We start from the raw sequence: 27,952 nt of genomic DNA, 5'->3' as shown, positions 1-27,952 counted from the left end.
AGATATTTTGATGGAATCCCAGGAATCTAGTCTTTTCATTTATTTGTGCTTTCACGCTACAGAAATGCCAGTACTCGCATTCAACCCAAGGCCATCAGTAAAGGGAATTTTTCATGAGAAGGTACGGTTGGGGTTTAAAATCTAGTTAAAAGGGAATGTGTGGGTAAGTAAAAGGAATGATGTGCACTTAACCTCTAAATAAGACTGCTTTTTCTTCAACCCTTCACTTTTTGAAAGAATTGTAATTATAGGTAAGTCCATTTATTCTTCGCTTGGCGGCAGCTCACTGGGTTGAGTAGGAAAAAGTGACTCAGTTGTCTCACTCCCACTGTGAACATTGAGATCAATTATATTGTAAGATTTCGGGTCAGATTTCAGAAAACAAAGTTGGGACATTTTTATCCTTTTCTGTCCCTACTGAATGCTTGGCATGTGTTTTTTTTCTCTCTCTCCCCCAATTATTCAAGAAATTAAAGTAGAAAATCAAAAGTAACTGAAAAGACAAAACATTCTAATTGTCTTCTTCAATGTCGTGGAGTGAACATTGTTGCAAATGTGTTTTTGGTGAAGATATAAAGTTTTTGAACTCTGTTTAATAATCAGATGTTACAGACAACAGTAACAGCATACAAGAAAGGAATCCATATTTTCTGAAAGTTTTATTTTCATCATCAAAAGAGCAAATACAATAAATAAACTTACATTCTAAGGCTCAAAATGAAAGGAACTAAAAAGTGACGTAATGATACCCTATATACTAAGGAAGAAGCTTTATTACAACTATATTTACATATATTAGTAGTTTTATTATTTTCACTGGTACAAAAGCATTAATCTTGCTTGCACAATAAGACATTACATTGGTTTGCCAATCTGCAGGTAATTAGAAAAAGATTACTTCAATCAAGTGTAAAAAGATTTTCTATTCTGCAGTTATTGTTCTAGCCTATGCATGCAAAACTTTTACAAACAAAATAATGATCTATTTCTTTTACATTTTTTATTACTTTTCTATATTTTGAAAAACTTAAGAGGCCATGGCTTGATAAAAAAAATAAAAGTGAAGCATAATATGTACAATCCTGACCCATACAGTAAAAGCATTTACAAGGAAACAATCATTTTGCTAAGAATTATTTTCTGAGTGGGAACTAAACAGAGATTTCCTACAAAACACAGTTCCAACATTGTTAAGCATACAGTACTTAACATGAAAGCTTATATGAGGTGCATTGTACAGAATTTCAAGAAAGAAGTATATTTTTTCTTATGGCAATGAACAAATGAGTGGTGATAGACTGGTTTAAAAACATTCTACTATAAATATGACATTCAAATTAATAAGATATTCTGAATTGAATTTTTGATTGGGATTTTTGTTTTATGTAGAGAAAGCATCTCGAGTAAAAAGAGTAATCATTAAAATACACCAGACAGACACTATGCCACAAGCATCTTGCATTCCCCCTCCTTCTGAACACCAGAGTATGCATTTGTGTGACATTAGCACTACTCAAAATGTTAAATTAAGTTTCTAAACCTGCATGAAATGACAGTGAAAGGCAGCTTCGCTACTAGAAAGCTGGATATTGCTTCTTAAAAAAATACAAACTGGCATATCCACAGCTGTTGCACTTTACCGAAAAACAGGAAAAGGGTATGCCTGAAAGTCAAATTTAGCCAAGAAAAATCTTACTTAGCATGCATATTGTGTGTAATTCAGACATTGTAGAGAACAGTTCAATTTTCACATTGGCTCTCAATTTAAAAGCTTTCATCCCAAAGCGCTGCATTAGCATCTAATTTAATAGACTTAATCAAAACTGCATATAATCAAGACAAAAGCAAGTTAGGAACATGGCGACAATCAAAATAATTCACCTTTTACAGTGGACTTGTAGGTTATCCAGTCCATTGACATTTGGCGGATCAATTTTGTCTCCCCAACCATCCCCCTGTTCATTGTATATGTATTAACATTTTAATTAGGCACATTCTTAATTCAAATGGATACTACAGTATATTGTTACTATAAAAATGAAGGGATGATTAACACTGCAAGACAATCAAGAGCAGCCGTGTTGGTTTAGAAAAAGGACCGTGGACTTTCTGAGCTGTACTATGATCGTGTCAATGTGGATCTGACCAATGACCCTCTCCCCCCACCCCTAATAGCCAGTATCACTTGTTGGTGCATGTAATATCTACAGCAGCAGGAGTCCAGCGCCTGTCCAGCACGATCAATAAGAGCTGGAACAAAGTTTCACGCCCTTCGGAAACTTTGTTCAGTGAAAATTGTTTCCAAGCTAAGCACAAACACTTTCTTATCAAAATCTCACTCGTCTGTGAGCCATCATTTTCAAAACATGCTTGGAAATCCCTTCAGAAGAAGAGCTCTATTTTATGATTAGGTATGTATGATACTGGCAAGTAGTGATCCACTATATATATATATATAATATATATATTTTATGGGAGGGCAGTTCAGAAGGTCTTTCCCAAAAAACATTCAACAATTAAAAAAACAGCCTGTATCCCAGCCCTGTAAAGAAGTCAAATGAAAGTGCTGCCACACACAATTTCCGCAAATTCAGTTTCTGACCAGAAATGTGTAGTTTAAAAATATAGTTCTGAGTGTCTGTCGACTGTTTGCTCAGCGCAAGCTGAAACAACAAACCTCATCTACAGTGAGCATGGGAAACGAAAGCCCATTCTCCCCACTTCTGATGGAACCTCTTGTATCAACTGCATTTCTAGTTCAACAAGTCCTTAACTCGATTTTGTTTCACATTCATGATGCACACCGGATTCATGTCATTATGTTTAATAGGAAAGTAAAAAAAATTGTAACTCATACAATGGTCCAGCCACTGAAATCCTCTTGTTTGCCTGAAACACGACTGTTTCGCTGATCTATTAGTACATTGATATCACCAATGGATGTCTTGTCAGCAGTTTATCGGAGATTACAACCATTTGCTTACTTGTGTTTCGGTTGGTCAGTCAGCACGGATTAATTTATGCCAGTTCTCGGAAGGACTCTGGTATAACAAACTCTAATTCAGAATTGCCATCTAAGGAATTGTACCTGTAAACCGGAGTTCCGTCCTGAGGAAAAATATCATCCCAACTGGCTGGCTTACTTGTTGCTATGGTTCCCGGGGTCTGCTGAGAAGCCCCAGCATCATCATCATCTTCCACATGATAAACAATTCCATCTTCATTAATCCCAGTCATGGAGTCCGATCTGCCTGCCGTCAGGAACCCATACTGCCTAATCTGCAGAGTTTTACACGGTAGCAAGCGGTAGAGTTTCGAGTCAGAGACACTCTCTTCTTCAGTTGCACCTTTGCCCGTCTTTTTGCTGTGGACAGACCTGATGTGCGATGCCATGACCTGGTAATTGATGAAGGTCTCACCACAGGTCAAGCACTGGTATCGCCGTTCGCCAGTGTGGAGGATTTCATGTTTCGTACGGTATTCTGCAAGAGGGAAGACTTTCTCACAGTAATGGCAAGGGTACTTTTTCTCCCAGGAATGGACATTGAAATGTCTTCGCAGGCTAGTCAGGCATGCGTACGACCGCTTGCAAACAATACAAACATAAAAGACTCGACCGTCCACAACTAGCTCGTAATGATCTTGTTCCTTTTTCAGCCGCTTTGCATCTGGAAAGCACTGTTCATTGATGAACAGGGGTCTCGAGTTATTGACGTGATTCTCGGAATCGTCTGGTATGAGTTGAATACTTGAATGACCTCTATCGCCGGACACTCGTTCTCCAATAAGAAGCAGCTTCTTTTCAGGGGATTTAGGCTCCCTGTTCTGTTTAGCCTCACAGTTGGCAGAGTCGTCCTTGCTTGGTACCACAATGTGGTAAGTGTTGGGGGTTGTATCGATGTTAGCGTAGACTTTGCAGCCTTTTGAGAAAGTATCCATGCCGACAGTTTTATCTGCAGTTAAAGGCTGTTTGTCTTCCTGAACGTACTTCAAATTTACAGTCTTTGTCGTTTGTTGACCAAGTGCATTATTCTGCCCGAGCCCTGCACCACTGTCAGAAATCTTTACTTTAAAATCCCCAACTTTAGAGGAAGTCTCTGGTACCAGAGTAATTTGCTTTGTTTGAACGCCCAAGCTCTCACTGTTGACTGGCATTTTTGCAACAAGAAGTCTTTGCACAGCACTGTTGATAACTGTACTAGAGGGCGGTTTGGGGGGTGAAATTTCAGAGCAGAAAATAACATCATCGTTATCCTCAGATTCATCGCAGTTGGATGAAGCCTTACTGCTTGCTTTAGAATCGCTGAACTCTGAGCTGGACAAGGGAGAAAGCTTTGGTGATAATTGGCCCTCGCTCTCCATCTTCAAAGTGCATGATCAAGCCTTCGGATTTCAGTGCCTGGTCCCCAGTAACCGTTTCTGAGGCCTCGGCCTTCGAATCTGTGACTGAAGCAGCCTTATCTTTACCCGATGCCATTCCTTTCACCTTTGCAAGAGATTCACCCAAGTCAGCAAGAAACTTTAACCCCAGGGCCTGCCCAGCCTGTATTAACTCACTCACAAGCAGAGCATCCACGCGCACTAATTTTGAGCTGTAGATGAAATTCAGAACCTCTGCAAACACCTCTGCTCTGATGAAATTCAGTTCAAGGACTTGTCCATACACATTGCTGGCGCCGTCGATACAGAAAAGCTGATGGAAATAGGTGCTAGCAGATGACAACACGTTCTTATGCGCTCGAAATTTGCGATCTTCCACAATTATGGCAATGTCACAGAACAGCCCTTGAGCACGTTGCTCATTAAGACTTTTCAGCAATGTCCCCGAGTGCTGAGCATCAGTTGCACTGACAAGCTTTTTGCTCTCCATAACTATAATCAAAAAGAACATTTCCAATAAAAATGAGGCAACAAACGGAAAGAACGCATTCAAATCCTGTAAAGTGAACAGTATTATATTAGAAATTCATAGGAGGCAGTACTAAAACACTTTCCCTGTATAATTTCTGCCACAGATTTAACTGAACATTGACCAGGCTTTAATTCTGTAGGTGGCTAAAAGAATAAAGATGATGCAACATCACAGTCACAGGTAAGAAGGTGTAATTCAGGTTATAAACAAGGTGGGGGGGAGCAGTATTATTTTTAAAAAAGATATTCCTGGCTAAATCCCTTACAAATATCTTATAACAGTACTCCTTCTGCAACTACATCTGGGTTATGCTTTCAGAAGTTTAAAAAATTAATTGAAATGTTTTACCCGATAATGGCCAGCCTCCCGATGATCGGATGGACTGTTTCTCTGGCACATCTGTGCTTTGCCTCTGCAGCCACTTCTTTGACTCCTCCACTAAAAACACTGCAGTATCTCGAAGTCACTGAAATAAGTCCGTAGAAGTGCAGTGTTCACATCACAGCGGCCTTATTTACTTTGAACAAAAGTTGAATTTTGAGTGTCCCAAAACAGACTGAAAGATAAATGATGTTGAACTCCTCCATTTTTGTTTTAATCTACAGAGTATGCAATCCAGTAGTTAAAAGTACAATTACGTATAGTGGCATGTATTCAGATTTGCCAGTTGTCATTAGAAAACACACTTCATTTTCTTTCCCTTGGAAGTTAACAAATATATATATTTTTTAAATGTTTATTTTTAGAAGGAATACTGATAGATAAAGACATTGTAAGAGTGAACTAAAATGATTCAGTTAACAGGACTGAATGGAATGATTGCACAGAAAACAATTTATTAGTCATTTTTAGATTCAATTCACGAAACTGGATCGGATTGTAAGGTTTTTTGCCAGCAGGTATAACGAGAGTGTTTAAATTCTACATTTACCTTATCCTGTACAATTCTTTTCCAGTTAGGTCTCCTTTGCAGCTATCTGAAAATTAAAAAGCACATTCTAAAAATTATGTTGTTTTTATTTTAAGGGAAATGGTAAAAGTTTTAGTGCCGAATAAGATTTTTTTTAAAATCAAGAAAAACACAGATCTGTATCATTATACTAAACCAAATGAGTGAGTGTCAACAATAAAAGGTTATCCTCACCACTTTTCCATCTATTCTCAAGTTAACATATTAGCAGTTAGCATATGTATAGAGCTGCTTCCTTGTTCTTCTGTTGTGTTTACCTTTGGAACAATGGTATTTTAAATACACTAGGATAAATCAGAGAGATGGAAGTGAGTAAATTACAATTTTAAGCTTTTTTAAAAATAACAACCACACACAAAGTGTACAATAATTTTTCCTTTCAGTTTGATCTTTAAAGCTTTGGGCTCATATCTTTCACTATTACTGAATTTTCTACGGGGCTTCACTTTCCTTTAAATCAATTATAAAATTAACTCAAGACAAACAAAACATTTGACTAAAAAATGTTGTAGTACAGACTCTTACTGATCAGATCTGTAGAATATACTCCTGTACTAAAGATTGTAATGCTCTTTAAGTACAGATCATTACAAGATACTAAACTTAATGTAAAAAACAGATCATTTCCATTTCTTAACCTTTAATCACAATTATAAAATTGTGCATCAGTTAAGCAAACTGACCTAAAACAATGTTTCTTTTCCTGTGGTTTGAGCAATTTGAAAATTGTCAGGTAAAATACAAAATAGCTCCACTTTCTTTCTTCCTTTCCATCATTTAATTCCTCACTTTCAACATCTAGTTTATGTACATATTTTTGCATCTTCTATATTGATAAATTACCCAGCCCCGCCATCAATTCTCCAATTTTGCATAGCTATCCTTCGTGCTGCTGGGAAATGTAGATGCATGCCAGTGAATTACCAAGGGACAAGATTTGCTAAGTGTGTTGAAGTACTGTGTTTCAGATGAGCTCAAGTTAATAAGGCATGAAACTAAACGGTTAATCAGTAATAAAAATGAAAGTGACACATGGACTCATCCTTCATGATTAACAATGTGATTCAAGGCCTTTGGGGCTAAGTTACAAAGGAAGATATAAAGAGCAGAATTTTGAAAAACAGATTATGCAAAGAGGATGTGATACATGTTGAAAGAAAGATATCAAGCAGATGTAAGCAGGCTATTAAACCTGATGTACGAGTGTAAAATTAGAAGACACAAGTACATTTATGATCCTCCAGAGAGATTTGATGAAACATATTCACACCCTGAGTGGTTTATATGTGAAATAGACTGAACAATAAGGGAGATCATTTCTGATTTTTTTTAAAATCTTGAATAAATATCTCTGCAATAGGGAATGAGAGCTACTTGTATAGTAATAGAGGGATTCATACTCGATGACTATGATGATCAGTGTTTCCAGGACGAGAGGGGAGCTGGGCAAGGCTGAAGATACAGGATGCATTGATATTCTTGAACTTTACTTGATTATCTTTCAGGATTTAGGGAAAATGAATTGGGATCTTTCCAGCGGGATATTAAATATAGGGAGCAGGAAATGAATTGGTGGGAGAATTGTTAATTGATCATGGCAGTCTTTCAGCAGCCAAATGTAGCTGAGTTAAATACTGGCAACTATATATAAACAAATACAAAGGGAAAAATATAAATTTTAGAAATATGAAATAAAATGCTATTTATAAAATCTGTTTTACAGATATTGTCAAAATGATTCACAGAAAGGATTTGCTTTGAACATTCCAGTATCACACATACGACTGTTATACATACATTGCACATTTATCAATGTTCACAGGATTTGCATTTCACAGTGAATTTAAGTATTGGACTTAAAATATATGGGCACAGCTGTAACACTGTAATTAGCTACTATATCTGACATACAATGTTTTAGAACATAGGTCTGTTAAATATCAAATTTATCTTACTAAATAAACCTTTACTTCAAATACAGGTAAAAATGACAATTTCAGAAAATATATCTGAAATACATTCATCATGGGGTAGATCTAATTTAAATCCTATCTGAAATACTAATCTATCTGCACTATATGTGCATTCTGACTTTAGTGCTGTGCTGAACGAGATGTTGTCCATCAGATGAGATGCTAAACTGTCGAAACATTTTCCTGGGCTTCAGATAGACATTAAATACCAAAACGAGAAGGGAGTCCTGACCAAAAATCCTCTGGCTAATTCCATTATTTGCATCTTTATTGTTTGTGGGAGTACAAGTAAAATGGCTGCTGCTTTTGCCTACAAAAAAAGTCACTATAAGTGATGGCAATTACCATGAATACTGTGAAGTGCGTTTTGATGCTGTAGACATTGCAAAATTTCAAGTTTAATTTTAATTTGTTTTTCAGCTGCATTAACGTTTACATAAATTCATAGTGGTATATTTCAATGCCAGTTCATTGCCCAGTGTGATACAGAGTAATTCAATCAAATTAGCTGAATTAGTTCATTTCAGCAAAAACAGCAATGGATGGAGACTCTGTAAACGGGACCATTGCCCCTTGGCTTAGGGAAGGGAGAAATTGGCTGATGTTTCAGCTGCTGTTAGGATGACTCCTTGCTGGAAAATGCACGTGGTGGATATCAAGCAAGGACAAGACAGAACTCAGCTATGAGTCTCTAACCATTGAGCTTCAGGACTCCACCTGTATTTAATTTTTATTTAAAAAGTCTTATGAAAAAAATTAAATGATGCAGCAAACGTGCAGCAAGAATGGATAGTGGTAATGTTACAAAGATTAAATAATAAAATGCTCATGCAATAAATAGTGAATAGGATTTTTTTTACAGTATGGAAGAAAGCTTTGTTCAGTCATTCCTCCACTTCTACTAAGTGGGGGGAGGGGGAGAGGAAGTTGGGGCGAAAGAAAAAAAATATCAGCCCACAATGCAGACGTAAAAAAATTGTAATTAAAGTTAGGCGTTTCAGTAAAAGGTTGATTTGTTCTGGAGCAGCTGTTTTTTTATCCTTGCAAAAGATCCCTCCACGTCCCGTTGCCTAGATACTTGGGCTTGTAGACAGGGGCTGGTGAGGAGTTTGGCTGGAGCACATTGTTTCTGTTCTGACTCAAGAGTCTTGAAAACTGAATGTTAATAATTTGATTTCATTCGATAGAAAATAAGTAAGAATGTGCAGAGGTTCTGCCAGCAAGATGTGGGTCGTTCAGACTCCAAATAGGATACAAGTTGCTAATTATTTTGGACTTTTAATGGGGGAAAGTTAGAGGAGTGGGGGGGAAGGCAAATTAATCTTTTTTTTATTTCTCTCTCTTGCTTCAAAGTTCTGGCCTGATGCCTGTAGCAGTGATGGGCAGGAACCCAGATTGCTGCCAATGCTCAGCATCTGGAGCCAGGTGTTAGAATGTATTAAGGACCTATCCTCCTCTCAGATTGCATACGTAAGGATAAATAGAAGTCTACTCTAATGATACCTCATTGTGTTTCCTATGTGAATGGAGGGGCAGGGCAGAAAAAAAGTCAGAATAACACTTCTCCTTTCATTTACCTTTAGAGTGGCTATTTCTAGGGTGGCAATGGTCGGTTTCCCAACCTCCTACTCTCGGCCAATGGTGATATGGGAGACTCCATAGCTTTATTTCAAGAGAGAAAAGTAAAATGTGACCGTCAATCCTCCTCCACTTTAAAATCAGCACTTTTGTAACCTTCTTACCATTTTCAGCGAAGTGTAGTAAGATATAAACATCCATTTTTGAATTAACATTCGAGTGGGGTATTTCTCTAATCTACAAAGTGATGTGATAGAGAGCCATATGGACTAGGAAAAACACTAGTCTGTGCTAAGTTAGTTACTGCTTGGTGGTTTGCAGAAACTAACCATGCAATCATTGTGGGGAGTGAAATAGCTAAAGTTGAAATGTTCACAATTTGCATGTGAAAAAGTCAAATGCCCCTAAACACAACTCCTCCTGAGTTACGATCCTAAGGTCAGGATGGGCGTAAACTGAGAGCAACAAGTTTATTATAAACATCTTTAAATAAAATAAAGTTTAGCATAATGCAAATTACAAACAAACAAAATCCTGAGGATAAGGTATCTATTCTATGACTACATTTGCAAATAGTTTGGATCCAGCTCCCATATTCAACAGAATGGGGGCCATTTGGGGTTGAACAGACTTGAAAATCTAACTGAAAAACTGGTTCACAAATCCCTAAAGGATACTGTACGAACAGCATACAAGCTAGAAAGAGTGTGCCAAAAGAAAGATTTGAAACCAGAACAAAATAATTAATGTTAAATCCAAAAATAAACTACTCTCATTTTAAAATTCAAACATAAATTGGAAACAACAGACAATTGCGTTTCTTTGGAGTAATTTTCAGTTTTGGAGGGTGAAATTACAGCACCAATAGTTATTTATTAAACAACCACTGTTACTGTACAGTATGTACACATGAATAGATGAGGATGTAATCTTGATTTGTGAAGCCTTTTTTTAATATTAAGATTGTATCCTCAGCACACAAGAAATCAAGATCATTTTATCTGTTTTTTTAAAAAAACTATAAAGCATTTTTCATCTCTTCAATTGTAGTCTTCAATTACGGAACACAGGACCAGCACAATATTGAAATTCTAGCGATCAAACCATAAACTGGGAGAGCTCATATGACTCAGTTCATCTTTGAAAATAACCCTTTAATTCTCAGGAGTCTGTGGAGATTTGTGCCAAGGATACATTTTGTTTTTAGAGGTTGAATGTCACCTTGAATTGGATGAAATCCAACATCGAAAAATGCAGTATATTCAGTTCAATTTATGCTTTCCTCCCCACAAAATATACAGTCAATTCACTTTACAGTATATTCTGTGAAGCATTTTAAGACGTCTCGAAGCTAAGGCGCTATATCAAATGCAAGGATTATTAAAATTATGATTCCAAATTTGTGCTAGTGCAAACAAAACTCACTCCAGGGGTTGATTACACAGCTGCACTGATCTGCACCCAGGCAACTAGAGCCTGACTGGCAGTAGGCTTGAAGCTCCAGTTTCACACTGTTCTTTCCGTGCCCTTCAGGTAATAACACTGCTGGCCCACTGGACTGCATGCAAAACATCCACTCTAGACGCAGCTTCAGTTTAAAATTAATACTTATTTTTCTGCACGTTAACAACTAAACATCTCTGATGAGGTGCTACCCCAGAGAGCCCACAATGTAACAGAGGTAACTCCATTAGATTTGATGTACTGAGCCTGGATAGCGCACGTACCTCATAATGCACGTCAAGATTAATCTTAATGCTCTCAATAAGGACATTCTCTTTCAATCTATGTATAGTGAAGTTGATTTCAAGATGCACTTCTGTAAACCAGTAATCACACAAATGAACTGTCCTGTTGGTATTAGGGGCTCTGCATGCACCTGGAATAATTTGTTGAAACTAAATTCTTCACAGGCGGTGAACAATCACCAGTTGTTGAGGAAGCTTCAATGAGACTGGACAGTCTAGGAGAAGATCTGAATCACAAGTCTGCAGCTAGTTTACATTGGCAAATTATCCACCTGGCACTGACATGGGACATACAACTGAAGCTGGTCTGGTTTACATCAGTGCTGATTTGGAATTTATAAAACAATTCAAACAGTTTAGTGAAAACTGAGGCTGCCAAATCAAACTGACTTTGTTTTTCAATTCGAACCCCTGTCCAGATTTATTCCTATCTATGTGTCTATCCTTAACATTGGTTAATAATATCACAAAATGTCAGAATATAGTCCACATAATTCACAATTCTCACCAAATGCCCAAAAAGACAGCTAAAAGCAGGATTAACATCTATGCCAGAAAGCTTCACCGGGGAAAGATTAAGAGTTTACTTTTATAAACTGTAATTTTGTGTTATGAATAATTAAATGAATGATTAAACATCAGGATCCAGTATATCCATGTTGATGTACTGTCCATAACAGAGGGTGAGAGACTACCAGAAAACAACATACCGTTACACCTGAAATGAACAGCATGTGGATTCCTCACTTTTCTTGCTCCAATTCTGCACTGAACAGCACATTTGTTCACATTGCTCCTGGGCTGCTGTTGACTAGCCAGTTTCCTGCCCTAAAAAATGGCAAACGTCCAGTTCGACAAGTTGTCACTTCCTGTACTTTGTGTGAATGCACGTTATGTATAGGAAGCAACAGTGATGCCATTTCCTGCATACTGAACATTTGTGCCATCACTGCTTCTCAAAGGTATCCTTACAGTGTGCATACTCTGTATGCAGCAAACAGGAAATTATGTTACTGGCAACCTGATAATCTGGAAGTTGGACATTTTTTCCCAACTTTGTTATTATGCAATCTTTTTGATACTGAAATCATATGACTGTGCTATAATGGGTTGCTCTGTGTTTGTCCTCAACACCAGGAACAATGGTGGTAAGGCACAGAATAGGAAAGAAAATCTATGTGCCAGGTTTCCAATCAGAAATAACTTGACATACCTAATTTGATAAATGACTTTATGACTATATGTTGGAGGGAAAAAAGTGTGTTACATGGATAGGAAACCTCAATATTAGGACCCATCGAGACCACTCCCAGGAGAAGCCCCCCTCTCCACCTCCCACCAATATATACCGACATGTCTAATGCTTCCCCTTCTTGAGGAAAGTGAAAAAACAAAACTCAATTCAGCAAAAGAAAGACCTGGAAAATTCCTCCCAAATTCTCAAAGGAAGTCAAGTAAGCTGCAGGAGAGGGCCAGACCACCACCAACACAGGAGAACATTTAAAACGTTCTGACTATGAAGAAATACTGAATAAAAGTGGATGAACACAATTTGCCTCCTATTGAGTGGTGTCTAATTTGAAGGTTATGTTCAATATACGTAAACACAACTGCATAGAGAGCATTGCAGGTGACCTTCACTTTGTAATTAACCGTTAATGAAAATAATTGCTTATGGGAGATTCTGTCATCCTATTCATTGGTTCTTATATTATATGATTAAGGGAAGCTGTAATTCCTTTTGTACACGTTTACACAACCTACAAATAAGACCCCAGTAACTGTTGGCAGTTTATCCTTCCACACAAGGACAAACAACTTTTTTCTTGGCTAAGACTGCCCAACGAAAAGGACTAGGATTCATATCTGGAGGATCTTCTCTATATAACTCAAGGCCATAACGAGCAGTGAGTCAATTTACTCACTCAGGCAGTAAATATGAGTATTGTAAATTTAAAAATAATGGTACTTTGTCTGCTATTTATGAAAAAAAATTGCACTAAAAACATGCTGTTGCGTGGGGAACTTTTAAAACTTTATCTTTCCTCCACTCACTAAGATGTACAATTTCACTGTGAGTACTGGGAATTCAAATGACATCATTAATTCACACATTATATGAACTGAAAGTACCATGCTTCTTTAATTGCTGGTTCATACTCCTCCACTTTACATCCTTACAATAATTCAAAATTTTAAATTAGCTGAGCAATGAGCAGACTCCGACACCAGACACGTCATTTGTACTACTGTTTGGGGACAAAGCAGCTTCATAGTTTATCCCTGCTGCAGCTTTATCTCCTTTCCTCGAGAGTCATAAACCCAACATCCTTAATACTGTACTTATTTATTACTGTATTTGATCCCAAATAAACTTGGGAGATCCTCCTGAATAGTGTAAATTAAAGACCCATTAATATGACCCCTGTCCACCCAAATCCTAAGTGGAATTGAAGTTGGCGAAGTTTCACTAATTCTTACCCAAGCCACTAGGGAGAGCACAAAATGGCAGAGTTGCCCAGAACAGTTACGGTAGCCGTGAATCATTCCACAGCTCAGGCGACTCTGCCCCTCCGATAGTTAAGAATGAAGAAAACACAGCAAAGGGAAAATAACTTTCTTAAAACTACCGCAGAGGTGTGCTCGAAAGCGAGAAAAAAAATTGTGCGGACGCAAAAATCCGGATCAAAGATAATTGAAACACTTTTTTTCGGACAAAACCCTTACGTCGTTACTTGAACTTTTCCAAATCGTAACAGGATTGTAGCCGCGAGCATTTCAAGGAAAAACACTGTCAGGTTAAAATAACATTTGTTTTCGACTTACTGAATCTGCCTAAAACGACACAGCACATTTTACAGCTCTTGCTCTTCAAATATCCTCATCTCTACTTGGAAATTCAGCAGCACACGAGTGGGCATTTTGCATGACCATTGCAAACCGTGTCTGGTTACTTTTGGCAGTGCCTGGTGTGGGTAAAACACAGGCGTTTATTTGTGCCCTTTCACTGGATTTGCAGAGAGAAAGAAAGAAAAAAAACACACGTTCTGAAAGATGAGTGTCAAAAAACGTTACAGATTTCGGAGGGGGGGGGGACGGGGGGGGGGGGACACCGAGTAATTGAAGGGGTGAAAAATAAAAGAGTGTATGCCATTGCATTGACACCCTAAATGGCGCGCTGTGTACATAAACATCGATCACAAGACGGTGAAGTGAGTTGCCTCTTCAGTGCAAGGCCTGGAGAGGCCCCGAACACATCCAAACTGGAAGGATCCGTCTGCATTTTTTAAACTGCCCTGTAAACTTGCTCGTTTTCTCCCGATTTCACTGCGTTTCCTCGGGGGCTCCACTTCCAAGGGGCCCACAAACATCACGAATCCCCACCCCCCCCCCCCCACTCCCCACCCCCCAGACGTGAGGCAAACTCCTCTTGGGAGAGGGAGAGGGAGAAGAAGAAGAAGAAAAAAAAACAACCCCCAATTTGATAGCCGTTTACCTTCTTTTTTTTTTAAAAAAAAATTAAAACCACGTCGAGGAAGACAACACCGAAAACAGTGACAGGGCGACGGGGGCTTTTCTCTTCCTGGTTCAGTGGGGGAGCAGCGACGCGCTGATTTCTCCGCTCAAGTCGGTATTTTTTCTTGTTGCAGGAGTCCCGGAGGCGTCGGAGACCCACTCATCCGCATTCGCACAAAGGCGACGGCGGGCACTTGCGGAGCATTGAAGTGTGGACGGGTTTTTCCCGACTGTTACTTACCCTCCTCTGGGCCTTGACAGCGAACAGAAGAAAGGGAAGAAGAAAGAGCCGTGTTCATTGGCGGAGCCGCTGGTGGACGACAGGGGGCGCTCTCTCTCTCTCTCCTCTCTCTTTAGGTCTGGATGACAAAACCCACTGCTCCTCGTCTCAGCTTTACAGTGGGGGGGGGGGGGGGGGGTTGGGGGGGCTCTTACATGGTAGAAAGGCGGGGCCAAAGGGATTTAAACGCACAGCATCCGTGCAGAGCATGTTTATACACTTGTGAGCTAACATGCCTCGAAGCAATCGTTGCACGAGGTTTCCCGCAGAGTTGTTATGCTGATGAGCGTTGACAAATGTGCTCAAGGAACTAAAACCCGAATCTAAGGGTTTTAGGTCTGTTATTGGCGGTGAGGGTCCTCCGGGGGGATTGCCTGCCAGACGATACCGTCCACTGCACACCCCAACATTCTGACAACTCGGTGAGGGTTGGATTTCAATGTTACGCACACGTTTCAGCAAATCATTTTTTTAAAAAAAAAATTAAAGGCCGACACCAGGAAAAAAAATACTAAGTCGTCCAGGAGGCAAAATGGATTGAATAACTAATACAAATGCAAACTGCCATGATGCGAATGACTGATTAGTATTTGAACCCTGACACAGGAAGAAACTCCTTTCTTTTCAAATAGCTTTGCCCACAAAATATACAGTCAATCCACTTTACAATATATTCTGTGAAACGCTTTGACATGTCTCAATGATGTGATAAAGCGCTATATCAAATGCAAGAATTATTAAATTGCTGTGTGGGGTTTTTAGCATCCACCCGAACACTCTTATTGCAGATTATTTTTGGAAGAGTCATACTTTTGAAACCAAATACCAGTGTGGGATCCAACTTTTAAAATTAAAACAAGAAGAATTCATTTAGGAATTTATTGTAATGATTTCAGTCATGAAGAATTGCCAGACATTGGGGGCAGGAACTCCTCCCACTCAACTCCTGCAAGCTAAAGCCCTAACGGGTGATACTAGCTGTACAAGCAGCAGGAAAGCTTGGCAAGCCGTGCTCTCCAATGGCAAGCTTTGCGTTTTTAACTGGTGAGCCTCTATCAGTGCCCCAACGCACACTATGGGGTCCCCAAGCCTTGGCTCTTGCAATCTGCGCTTAATACTTTCCAGAATTAGGTAACCAGGATGTATCCCTCTAGAGAAAGAGTGCATTCCATTCCAATTAACTCTGGAATTTCCATGTGTAGGAAGGATGCACGGATCTGTTTGGTTTGGATACTCTTAAGCATGCTGAAGGGTTTCCGCATGTGTCATGACACTCGGCTGACCCCCAAAATGAAGACTTGTTCAGAAGTCTCCAATAACTTACTGCCAATACAGAGAGTGCTGCAATTGTTCATTTTGTGTACAATTACATCCAATTTAGAAATTCTCTGCTGCATTGAAATTTGTGACAAGAAACTGAAAATAGCTAAAAGTATCCAGGTTGCATTAACTCTGACTACTTTAACACGAAGGTACTGCAAACTGGAACTAAAGCTGAATTCAAAAATGTAATACACTGCAGAACATTTTTGATCCCATTAGGGAAAATTACTATTAGGTATGTAAAGCCATTTTTTAAGAACATGAGAATTTGCTAGGCAAAAGAAGAACAAGGTCCATCCAGTTCGCCTTCCACCATCCTGGCAGTCGCTTGACATGTCATGTCCCAAATCATATATTGTATCGCAAGATATTATTTTCCAGCAGAAATCTAATAAGAACGTAAATCTAATAAGAGCATTTTTAAAAAGAATCTGAATTCTCGTTTAATGAGAAAACAAACCGTCTATGGAAACTCACGAGTGAACACTAATTAGAAGCCTCTGATAAACTAAAACTGTGATTGTAATCTACGCTGTTCAACCAACTGGGAGTCTGCAGAGATATAGAGTCTATAATGTCAGGAGAGTTTAAAATTGTGTGTATACTCTTCCAAAGAATTTTGACTCCTATAGGAAATATGTTTTCAATCTTTAAATGTTACATATACATTTGCCATCTTCCTGTGATTTGGCAGTGTTCTTTTCTTGATAGATTTATTACAATGGAGAAGACGCTTTTCCAATTGTTGTTGCATTTCTGCAGAAATAAATGACTTTACTCCTACTGACATTTAGCTGTAGTTCTGAGATGAGAAATGCAGAGTCAGTGTGTACACAGGATGATTTGGGCAAGTCATGGATACTCTATTAGACAGAAAGCTGGATCCAAATCCTCCTACATACCAAAGATATATAGATGCTTAAAACAAGCTTTGTCTCCCACATAGCAGGGCCTTTTCTATGACATATATATATATCAGTAAGCATAAATGTAATGATCTCTGTGTACTATAATTTCTAAGTCTAGCTAAGTGCATTGACTGCAATATTGCTAACTAAAAAACAACTTGGAAATTTGAGTGAAAAATGGGGCCAAAAATTATATAGGTTACAGCACAAGATAGTATGCGCTTGAGTTTATACTTCACATCCCGATCCCCTCTCCCGCACCCCTCTCATTCCTTCTCCCTCATCTACGCATCAAGTTTCCTCTTAAACATGTTGCTGTAAACAAATCTCCCAAGAGGAAAGAGTTAAAAGTCTTGAAGGTGATCTAGCCAAGCCTCTACTTACTAACCAACTAAGTAATTAACCAACTAAACTAAGCTCTGCATGAGGGGCGCTATATAAATGCCAGTTTATATATTTATATAATTACATATTTATATAATCGCTTGTCAGTCGATTGGCGGAGGGAGCGCTTTCCGGGCACAATAATCCCTCTCCCCCCCTTCCAAAAAAAAATTATTTGGCCACTCAATCCACGACTGATGGCGGGAGGCCGCTGTGCGCAATTGGCTGCTGCGTTTTCGCCCTCAAAATACACAGTCACTACACTTGAGGGTATATCCTGTGAAGCGCTTTGAGGCGTCTCGAATCAAATGATGAGGCGCTGTATCGAAATGCGACGATTATTATTAGTAGTAGTACAATTATAATTATTATAATTACTACAGTTGTTGCGGTCACTAACTGCCGCCACCGTCTTTCTTTTCCTCGTGTCGCCGTCGTCATCGTCGTAGTCGTCGTCGTCGACGGGACCCAACCGCCGCCGCCGCGCGCGCCTCGACCGTTAAACGACGCGACGCGCATGCGCCACGGCGCGAGGCGGTCTACATCCGGGAATCGCCCGTTTCGTCTCTGACCTCTGACCTCCCGCACCACCGCCGCCGCCGCTGCCCCGTCTCGTACGTCGCTGGAGGTTGTTGTCAGTCGGTTGTTGTCGGCGTTTCTCTCACACGCTCCCGCCCTTTCCCCCCTCCTCACAGACCCGCTCATTTGATTACCTGTTTCCTCACGGGTCGGTTACGGTCGAGGAAATAAACGGTGGCAAATAATAACGTGGCGGTTTTAGTGGAGGGTTAACGCGGCCGACAGGTAGGTCGGTAGGCAGGTGGGCAGGAATGGCGGCAGCACCACCACCTTCGCGGTGTGTGTGTGTGTGTCGCAGCTTTAACCGGGCGGCGGCTATCGCTGCCAAGTACTAGTTACAGCAGCAGCAGGAGGAGGAGGAGGAGCAGCAGCAGCTGCTGCAGCTGCTGCTGCTTCTGTTACTTTTTCTTCGCGGCCCTCTGTGAGTCCCGCTTCTTCAGCGCTTCGTTTCGGTTTCCAGGCCTTTTCCGTTAAAAAAACACACACACACACACACTCTCTCAGACACACACACACACTCACAACCCGATTCAGGGCAAAGTTTCGTAACTCCGCACCGCGTCTGTTGACACAACAGTAAGTTTAGGAACCCAGTGTGGACCAGGCATCGGCATCTGCTTGTAATTTAGGGCCTCACTTTTTTTTTGTGGGGGGGGGAGGGGGTCTTCTAACGGTGACAAATAATAGTTCCTTTCAATATCCTTTTTGTTGTGATAGAAATCCAATGCTAGGATTATTATATTGCCATTGATGTTATTATTATTCCGTGCCTTAGCCCTAATTTCCTCGTGTTGATTTGTATGCTTAAAGCCCCCCCCCCCCTCCCTCACCTTACCATTATTATTCCCCTCCTCCCAGCCACCATCAGTGCTGTCTCTCCCCGAATTAGTTTCTGGGGTTTTTTTTTTTAATTCGTTATTTAAATGCTTCGACTTCTGCTGGAGAAATTGTCCTACAACTTTGCAAGGCGGGGAGGCAGATAAATCAGCTCGATTATTTGTTTTTGAGCACCCTTACGCTCACCTTTTGATGAGCGTTAATTCAGAAATTAAGGCATCGCCAAGAATTTATTTGTTTTTGCCCTCCCAACTGTTGCTTTCTACTGGCGCGCTGATCAAGCCAACTATTTTGCCCACACCTGTGATGATGTAGGTAAATTAACATCTGTTGGTAAGCCGTTATGCTCGAGTGCAAGCATGTTGTTTTGATGATAATATAATAATAATCCTTGCATTTGATATAGCGCTTTTCAAGACTTCTAGACGTCGCAAAGCGCTTCACAAAATATACTGTAAAGTGAATCGACTGTATATTTTGCGGGTGAAACACGGCAGCCAATTGCACTTAGCGGTGTCCCACAAACAGTCGTGGATTGAAATGACTAATTTTATTATTGTATTTTTCTTGAGGGATTATTATCAGGTGTGTGGAGTAAGGAAGCTTGCCCAAGGTCTCTCGCTGGCGAGGCTTGTGCTCTAGCCACTGAGCTACAGGGCTCCTAGGGAATTGCTGATTTCACTCTTTTCCTCAGTAATGATCACACCATTGACTGTTTTAAGTGCATTCAATAGAACCAATCAAAAGGATGTTGAAATGAACTATTATTTGTCACTGTTAAAAGACAAATAAAGTGAGGCTCTAAATAGGATGGTAAATTATAGGTAGGTGCCATCCCAGATCTTGTCCAAAGTTCCTCCTGGGCTCCTGTTTATTGTGAAATTGTAGGCATAAAGGTACAATAAAATACAAAATTACATTTGTATAATGCCTTTCACGTCAGGAGGATGTCCCAAGGCCCTGGACAGTCAGGGATTTGGACTGGAGGGGGCAGGATGGGTTACAATAAATGTACAATGGTTATGGGTCGTTTAAATGCATTGTTAATGTGATGCAAAGAATGGAAATCCCAAACTGGCTGCTGCACTGGTAATGAAACATTGAAGTGTTAATATCTATTGTAATGATGTGTTACTTTGCAGATAATTTTGAAAATAAATGAGAAACTCTCTCCCTTGTCCTAATGTTAAATAATGCCTCCAGTACGTCGATCAAGGAGTGGGAGTCCACATTCACCGGTCAGCCCCAAAAGAAGACGACGGAACAGTAGTGGTGACAGTAAATCCCGAAGTCCTCCAGTAAAGTCAAATAGACCTTTCACCGGACATTGCAGTTCTCCATCAGTAGACAAAAAGCCAAGAAGGTCCAAGTCAAGAGAAAGATCCAGCGCGCATAAGTATCAGAATAGTATATACCATAGCTCTTCCACGTCTAAATCAAGAGATCGAGATGTGCGATCACATCATGGATATTATAACAAAATGCATGCAGAACACTATGCAAAAGAGCAAGAGGATCTACTTCGACAGAGGCATGAAGCCTTCATTTCCAGGTCTGAATCTATCGAATAAAAAATATTTTCCCAGTATGTGGATTTGTCCAAGACGCTTTAAACTTTATCCTCTTCTTGCTATAGTTTTGTCAAAGTTCTGGGGGGGAGAGAGAGTGAAATGTTGATATGACAAATTAAGTTCATTATAATATTGTAGCTCGTATGTGTTTATTTTAGGCGTCTTAAAGAACGAGAAAGAATTGGAGAACTTGGAGCTCCTGAAGTTTGGGGTATGTCCCCAAAGGTTGGCGAGCCAGAGTAAGATTATTTTTCTCTTACAATTTATAGGCCTGTGCTTTTTATATATCCTTTGTCTGTTATTTGGCTTGTTTTAAATTTTGGAGTAGTTTGCTTGCTCAAAACCCTGAAAGTTCATTAAAAGATGGGGGGAAACCCTCTTAAAATTACAACTAGGATATTTACCTGTATGCATAAAGTTAATTTTCAACTATTTTTTTAAAAACAAACTTGACATTTGGGTTCCCTTGTATCTCCTGGAAGGTTTTTAAAAACCTGGTGTTGATTGTGATGTGAAAACAGATGAGAGCAGGTGAATCACAGATCTGAGCTCATTATGTTCAATGTACCTTATTCTCTGTTAAGCAGCATTATAAGAAACAGTTTGCAAACTTTCCCATCAATAATGGTTTCTCTAACTGAAACTATAATTTTGTAATTGATAAATTACTTGGAAATTCGCCTCAAGTTAGAATTCGAATTTGACTGTATTATAAAGTCTACAAATAATATCAATGGAAACTGTTGCAGAACAAAGTGTGATTTTGCTTCATTGTTTTCTAGTTCAGATGAGCATACTCCGGTAGAGGGTGAGAATGCCAAAAAGAACAGCTCTGATTCCAGTACGGAAGGTAAATGTTATAAACAAAAAGGGAAGGGGAATTATGACTTATGAATTGAGCAGTCATAATTAGATATGGGATATGACATTACTTATAGCACACCATTTTCACCTTGCCTCATGCTATTCCCCATTCCCCAGTTGTTTTGTAAAATATGTCACTTGGACAATTTTGTAGTTGCACAAGTACAACCTGGATTAAGTCTATTGTTTTATTGATTTCTCTTCTAGAAGTAACACCTTAACAATCCAGTCAAGTCACAGAAAAACTACAAGTGTGAGGGAGTGCATTGGTATACCAGTCTTTGATCACCTTTTAACCATTGAAGATTTCCTCATTTTAATTAATTTTATTTGAAGGGAGTTCCATCACAATTTTGTCTGATCTGACACTGATTCATGTACAAGTAGTTTCAATGATGCTAACAGCACTGTATATGAATGAGTATATTGAACTGAATAAAATGGATGAGCAGCAAATCACATTTGCTTTGCAGATCCTCTTAAAACAAAGACTTCAATAACAGCAACTTGCACTTATGTAGCGCCCCCCCCCGCCCCATGCAGGGTAGAGTCTCAGTGCGTTTAACAGTGGCGGAGCCTGAATCCAAGGAGGTGGGAGGTGGCAATACGCACGGTCAAATAATGCAGAGGTCAGACTTTTCTGCCAATTTCTCTGAACTGTCCAGAAAGTTTACTGAAAAATGACTGGATGCTTGTTTCAAGTACTAGTTCAGATCAGGCCCTTAACTTGATTGCAGGTGTTGGTCATTCCAGTTTCAAATCAAAAGAACAATTAAAATATGAACATTATCTTGTGATTATCAAAATATTTCACATATAGAGGAGAAAAAGAAGAAAAAGAAAAAGAAGAAGAAGTCAAAGAAGAGAAAACATAAGAAGCTTTCAGAAGAGAGTGAGAGTGAATCCAATTCTGACAGTGACGATAACTTAAGTGGTAAGATGTTACTGCTTTAGAGGGAATTATTGCAATAATCAATGCACTTTAGCATCTAAAGCTTAGAAAATGAGTTAATAGTTCCAATAAGCTTTTCAACTTCATTTGGAAACTAAGATTGCATGATACAGGCATTACAATGAACATACAATCTCAAATGTACAACACTTTTATTTTCTAAAATTGAACTGTGCATTCATTAGAACTGTAGATCGTTTTTTTTTAAAAAAGGTGGATTTTATCACCTCAACTTCCCAAGTGGGCTGGTGGGGAAAGGCACAGTTTGGTTTTGCATATGCACAGCCAGGCATATGAATGCCTTCAGTAGAGTTAAGAAAATTGGTGGACAATAACAGACAAGTTTTACAGACCGGCTTACTGTTTGGTAAAATCGTCTTTCAAATGGTTTACTAATAATCCTTGCATTTGATATAGCGCTTTTCACGTCGGGAGGACGTCCCAAAGCGCTTCACAGAATATACTGTAAAGTGAGTTGACTGTATATTTGTGGGTGAACGCGGCAGCCAATTGCGCACAGCAGTGTCCCACAAACAGTCATAGATTGAAAATGACCAATTTAATTTTTTTTTTGGTTTTTTGGAGGGATTATTATTAGGCTCTGTGTGGAGTAAGGAAACTTGCCCAAGGTTTCGCCCTCTGCCTGGAATTGAACTCAGGTCTCTCGCTTGCAAAGCGAGTGCTCTAACCACTGAGCTACAGGACTCCATGTTTAGGCTCACAATAGCACCACCACGTGGAACGTAGCTAGAATTACAGGAACTTTGTGTTTTTGACTTGTTTTGTGTACTTTTTGTGTTGGAAGGTTACTTTATAACAATCATTCTTTCTTTTCTCTTACCACCATCAAGTTATTGGTACTGCCAAAGTGTAGGTATGATTTGTGTTAGCCCTGAAATCAGTCTGTTCACCTCAATAACTTCAAAGCTGTCAAATTTCAACCAACATTTTTTTATATAGCAGATACTGTGTTTTACATAAATGTTTCTAATGAGCTATGATGAATCCTGTGGATACTTGTAGGCCAATCTCTAAAATTCTCTCCTAGCTGCCTCCAAATGATAAGACCTGACTAAGAAAAATAGGCAGTGGTTTGCTAATGTTTAAGGATTTAAACTGTATGTTGGATATAGTTTTATTCCATTTCTAAAAAGGAGATACGATTTGAAATTCAAGACACTTGCTCCGTTCATATTCTTCTATAATTTTTTTTTATCTGTTATCCTGAATTTATGTTTTTATTTTTGGTATGTTTTCAGGTGAAGACAAAAAGAAGAAAAAGAAGAAAAAGAAAAGTCATAAAAAGTAATATGTCTATTATAAAATCCTATTTGTCATTTGCTTAATTTAACCTATATTAATGTCCCATCCCCCTGTTCATGTGGTTGTTAAAGATCCCATTGCATTGCTCAAAAAGAGAAGTGAGTTTCACTGGTGTCCTGGCCAACAATCCCCCAAATAAAATTGGTTACTTCATGGCTGTTTGTTGGACGTTGCTGTGCGCAAATTGGCTGTCGAGTTTGCCTACAAAATACACAGTCAGCACACTTAACTATATACCCTGTGAAGCGCTTTATGACGCCCTCCCAATGTGAAAGTTGATATATCAAATGCAAGGATTATAATTATTTAATAAGTTGTTTGGCATTTTTTTAAAAAATGCTACTTGTAGTGTTGATGCATAAGGTGAGGTGAAACCTGCTATACAGACTTGTGTGCTTCCTGCTGAAGTAAGGCACTGGGGACATGGAAGAGTGGAAGCTGCAACACAAATGTTTTTTTCAGTTTCTTAAAAAAAAAATTTTCCTGAAATCTCACCTCCTTTTTTTTGTTATTGTCTGCTTCCTGTTATTTAACCCTTTGTTATAGCAAATTTGACATTATTTTAAAATATCCTTTTGGCTTGTTTTGCAGGAAGAAGGCAAAGAAAGCCAAGAAAAACAAAAAGAAGGCGTCCGATTCCAGTAGTGGGGAGTCTGAAGAGGAAAATGCGAATGGTGAAGAGATCTGGATAGAAAGAACTTGTAAGCAATTTATTTGTTAGAAAAGCAACTGATTAGGTGCATTCACTTTCCAGTGTTATTTTTCTGGTTAGTTGTGGTCATTCTGTTGATTCCACTCGACCGCTAAAATGTTTATGATTTGAATCAATTTTTATATGGAAATGATTTTAGTTACACTGGTAAAACATTGAACTCCTTACTGGGCAGTTTTGTCTGAATTAATTCAGGATCACAAAAGCTGCTTGGGAGTAAGCACAAAGTTATTGACAATGCATCTTAAAGAATACACATACCTAGAAGAACTTTGTTTTCTAATTTTTTTTCATGCGCAGATGATAACGAAAAGGAAATTTCTATTGGGCCGGCTGCTCCAATGGAATATTCTAATCAAGACGACGAGAAACCTTTGAAGTAAGCATCCGTTTCTTATTGAAGTACTCAGAATTCTGACAGCTTATCAAACTAGTTTCCTTATCTGTATAGTTTTTCCCATCTTGAGTAAATATATCTTCTCTCAAATATACAGTGTAAAGTTGCAGAGTTATGCTCCTTGTTTGTACTGGACAAGGACTGTCTACAAATTGATAGGTTAGCCTTTCTCTTATCCATTTAACCCATGATATTTGCCATTGGGAAAATGCCTATCAAAATAAAGAAATATGATCATCAAATTAATTATATCTGGATTTGATAAAATGCTGTGATTTTCATACATTCTTTGAATTTTTATTGTCTTTAAAAAAAATTCTTGCGGCTCAGTGATTTAGTATAAGCAGAAACATTTACCTTATTCAATTTTTAAAACTTGATTTGTCAAACCTTTCTTGTAGAGATTGTAATACATAGTTGTGTTTTTAAATGAAATCCTTTTCCTAGAACTGCTGCAGGCGTTCAGTATATAGATGCCAAGTGTCCTCAAATACCCTAACCACGGCAATATTCCTCATGTGTGAACCCAGACAGTGAAAATAATTTTATGCTGGTGTCTGATTCTTGTACTCTTATTTCCATCACTGTCTTAGTTATGGCCATGCTTTACTACCTGGTGAAGGTGCCGCCATGGCTGAATATGTGAAAGCTGGGAAACGTATTCCAAGAAGAGGTGAAATTGGTCTGACGAGCGACCAGATTGCTTCCTTTGAAACTTCTGGTTATGTAATGAGCGGGAGCAGGTAAGAACACATTCACTCTGTTCCTTGTATTTGCACGCCGTCTTATATCCAGCTGTTGCCTCTTTAGTTTTTAAAAGGAATGCAGTGCATTCATTTTGTTTCTGATGCAGCGCTCTTTGAACTAAATTTGAAAACTACGGTTTGGAACTGGGTTAGATAGAATCTAATTTAATCTACATTTATTTCCAATTTAGTGCTTAACTTTTTTTTTCTTTAAATGCTACTCTTGCATCTTTTACCAAGAGTTCCCAGATCAGGTATCTCACGGCTAGGAGGGATGGATTAGTGTGAAGTTTTCTAGATTCCACACTAGCCATCTTTATCAGCCTGGAATTGTACATTTGTGGGCAGTTTTGTGTTGGCCCATGTCCACTGGGTGGAGGTTGACCACCAAACTGTTACTTGTAATTTTTTTGCCATGCATTAGTTCAAACTTGTACTACTGATGAAAGAACAGCGTGCTAACCCATTGAATGGTCGAGTCCCTGTGGTTTTATATTTTTTTTATCATTTGTAGCAATAGTAATCTATATTTAATGTTTTGTTTAGACATCGACGTATGGAGGCTGTGCGTCTGCGTAAAGAGAACCAGATCTACAGTGCTGATGAGAAGAGGGCTTTAGCCTCATTTAACAAAGAGGAACGACAGAAGAGAGAGAACAAGATCCTGTCTGGTTTCAGAGAAATGGTGCACAGAAAGACCAGGGGGAAGGAAGAAAAATAAAACTTTAATTTTTTATAGACATCAATGAAAGTTTTATTGCTGTAAACTTGGATCTGAATGTTACAAATTGTCTTCTATTTCTGGCTGTTATCCATTTAAAATTGAATGTTTCTAATGCTGTACACTTGAAAACTTTACTTCCTATAATTTTTCTATGAGATTGTGCTAGTTTCAATTAAATGCCTACCTGCTGTAAAATTATGATAAAATTGCTAAAGCCTTGTGGTGTAATTTTTGTATACAGTGCTATGCAAAAACTGATTTGCTCAGCTGAGCAAAGAATGCAGTGGAAAAATTACAATATTTGATTTGCTGAAAACTGGCTGCAAAGACTTCGGGGCTGTAAAGACTTTGGGGCTGCAAAGTTTGGCAAAATTATACCACTTCTACCAATATGTAGAACTTGACCATTTTTGATGCTTTCCCACCATCCCATTTAAAGCAAGACTTTAGGATATTTATTCCAAGGGTTAAATGATAGCAGAGTAGCAAGCCTTGGCTGACACTACATTTGAATTCCTTCAGAGGGTGGGTTAGTATATAATGGTGGGAAGATAAGAGAGGAGAGTGTGTAGAGGATTGACCTGGGGTTGTAAGTGGTCACCTTACCAGCTGGGCAAAGAGGAATGCGTTTACGTACTCCCATGTACAAATGATTTAAACTAGATTTTAAATTCAAGACTCATGTAAAATAACCTTTTTTTTAAACTGGCTGTCACCAACAGAAATTAAAACAGCCACACCAATGTGAATGGAGAGCTCCATGTGCGTTTCAAACTGATTTGAGGTAACCATGGGAATAATGGATTCCACTCCTCTATCCCGATGTAGCTGATCTCGACTTGTTTAGAAATGGGAGAACTACAATTGACTTGTCAGCTCTCCCTATTTTTTTAAAAAAAGGGGAAATTTCAGGCTGGGTTGTGATAGTTGACCAGCTTCACTAGTTCATTAGGGCTTGAAGGTGTAGACATGTCCTCAACCCTCCCCACCCAAACTGGGATAGATGGAGTGGTCCTAGGTGGGCAGGTACAACAACAATAAGAAGATTTCATTTATAGAGCGCCTTTCATGTCGGGAGGACATCCCAAGGCGCTGGACAGTTGGGTCAGGACCCGAGCAGGGGGCAAATGGTGAGGGGAGGGAAAGGAGGGAGCGAGGAGGGGGTAGAGAGTCGAGAGAGGAGCTGAAGGCACGGTCAAAGAGAAAGGTCTTGAGACGCCTTGAAGGAGGAAAGGGAGGAAGCGGCGAAGTCACTGGGGGATGGAGTTCCAGAGCCTCGGGGCTGAGAGGCTGAAGGCCCGGCCACCGATGGTAGGGCGGTTAGTGCGGGGGAGGTGGAGCAGACCGGAGCCAGAGGAACGGAGGGTACGGGCAGGTAAGTGGAATAGTAGGTCGTAGAGGTAGGAGGGAGCGAGGCTGTGAATGGCCTTGTAGATGAGGATCTTGAATTTGATCCTCTGGGGGATGGGGAGCCAGTGGAGGCGAGTGAGGGTGGGACTGATGTGGTCGCAAAGCCTAGTGCGGGACAGTACATGAGCTGAGTGCTACCATGCTAAGTGGTTACCATTATATCCATTTCTTGGAAAGGGCACTCATTGAGATTATATTCTATTTTGATTTACTCCCTCCCAACATGGTACAACGTGGAGTCCTGT

At 39.3% G+C, this 27,952-nt stretch overlaps 2 protein-coding genes across 3 annotated transcripts; one reads left to right on the top strand and one right to left on the bottom strand.

Annotated features, from left to right (window-relative positions):
* Positions 1-640: 640 nt before the first annotated feature.
* zbtb33 (zinc finger and BTB domain containing 33) lies at positions 641-15,083 on the bottom strand. Its single transcript, XM_042340700.1, is given in 9 exon segments — positions 641-4,323; positions 4,325-4,872; positions 5,261-5,378; positions 5,844-5,889; positions 6,057-6,166; positions 9,433-9,517; positions 11,892-12,009; positions 14,008-14,147; positions 14,939-15,083. Coding segments are annotated over 2 exon segments (1,851 nt in total). The 5' UTR covers positions 4,871-4,872; positions 5,261-5,378; positions 5,844-5,889; positions 6,057-6,166; positions 9,433-9,517; positions 11,892-12,009; positions 14,008-14,147; positions 14,939-15,083; the 3' UTR covers positions 641-3,018.
* A 3,097-nt stretch (positions 15,084-18,180) lies between these two features.
* Positions 18,181-26,507, top strand: LOC103178443 (NFKB activating protein). 2 transcript variants are annotated; one of them, XM_007893187.2, is made up of 10 exons: positions 18,181-18,396; positions 20,151-20,560; positions 20,738-20,818; positions 21,362-21,429; positions 22,264-22,377; positions 23,655-23,700; positions 24,310-24,419; positions 24,731-24,809; positions 25,421-25,570; positions 26,120-26,507. In XM_007893187.2, the coding sequence occupies exons 2-10, from the start codon at positions 20,202-20,204 to the stop codon at positions 26,292-26,294; spliced, it is 1,182 nt and encodes a 393-aa protein (XP_007891378.1). In that variant the 5' UTR covers positions 18,181-18,396; positions 20,151-20,201; the 3' UTR covers positions 26,295-26,507. The 2 variants fall into 2 exon arrangements, with proteins under 2 accessions (XP_007891378.1, XP_042196731.1); XM_042340797.1 differs by having other exon boundaries at positions 18,186-18,220.
* The last annotated feature ends 1,445 nt before the right edge of the window (positions 26,508-27,952 follow it).

Source organism: Callorhinchus milii, unplaced genomic scaffold, assembly GCF_018977255.1.
Source record: "Callorhinchus milii isolate IMCB2004 unplaced genomic scaffold, IMCB_Cmil_1.0 Scaffold15, whole genome shotgun sequence".
Taxonomy (NCBI): Eukaryota; Metazoa; Chordata; class Chondrichthyes; order Chimaeriformes; family Callorhinchidae; genus Callorhinchus; species Callorhinchus milii.
Note: the sequence above shows the minus strand (reverse complement) of the source record. Positions and strands in the feature narration are given on the sequence as shown.

Coding starts and splice junctions, on each gene's coding strand:
- LOC103178443 (XM_007893187.2), top strand. CDS start 20,202: ATGCCTCCAGTACGTCGATCAAGGAGTGGGAGTCCACATTCACCGGTC. Junction 20,561..20,737: donor CATGAAGCCTTCATTTCCAG/GTCTGAATCTAT, acceptor TGTTTATTTTAG/GCGTCTTAAAGAACGAGAAA. Junction 22,378..23,654: donor CAGTGACGATAACTTAAGTG/GTAAGATGTTAC, acceptor GTATGTTTTCAG/GTGAAGACAAAAAGAAGAAA.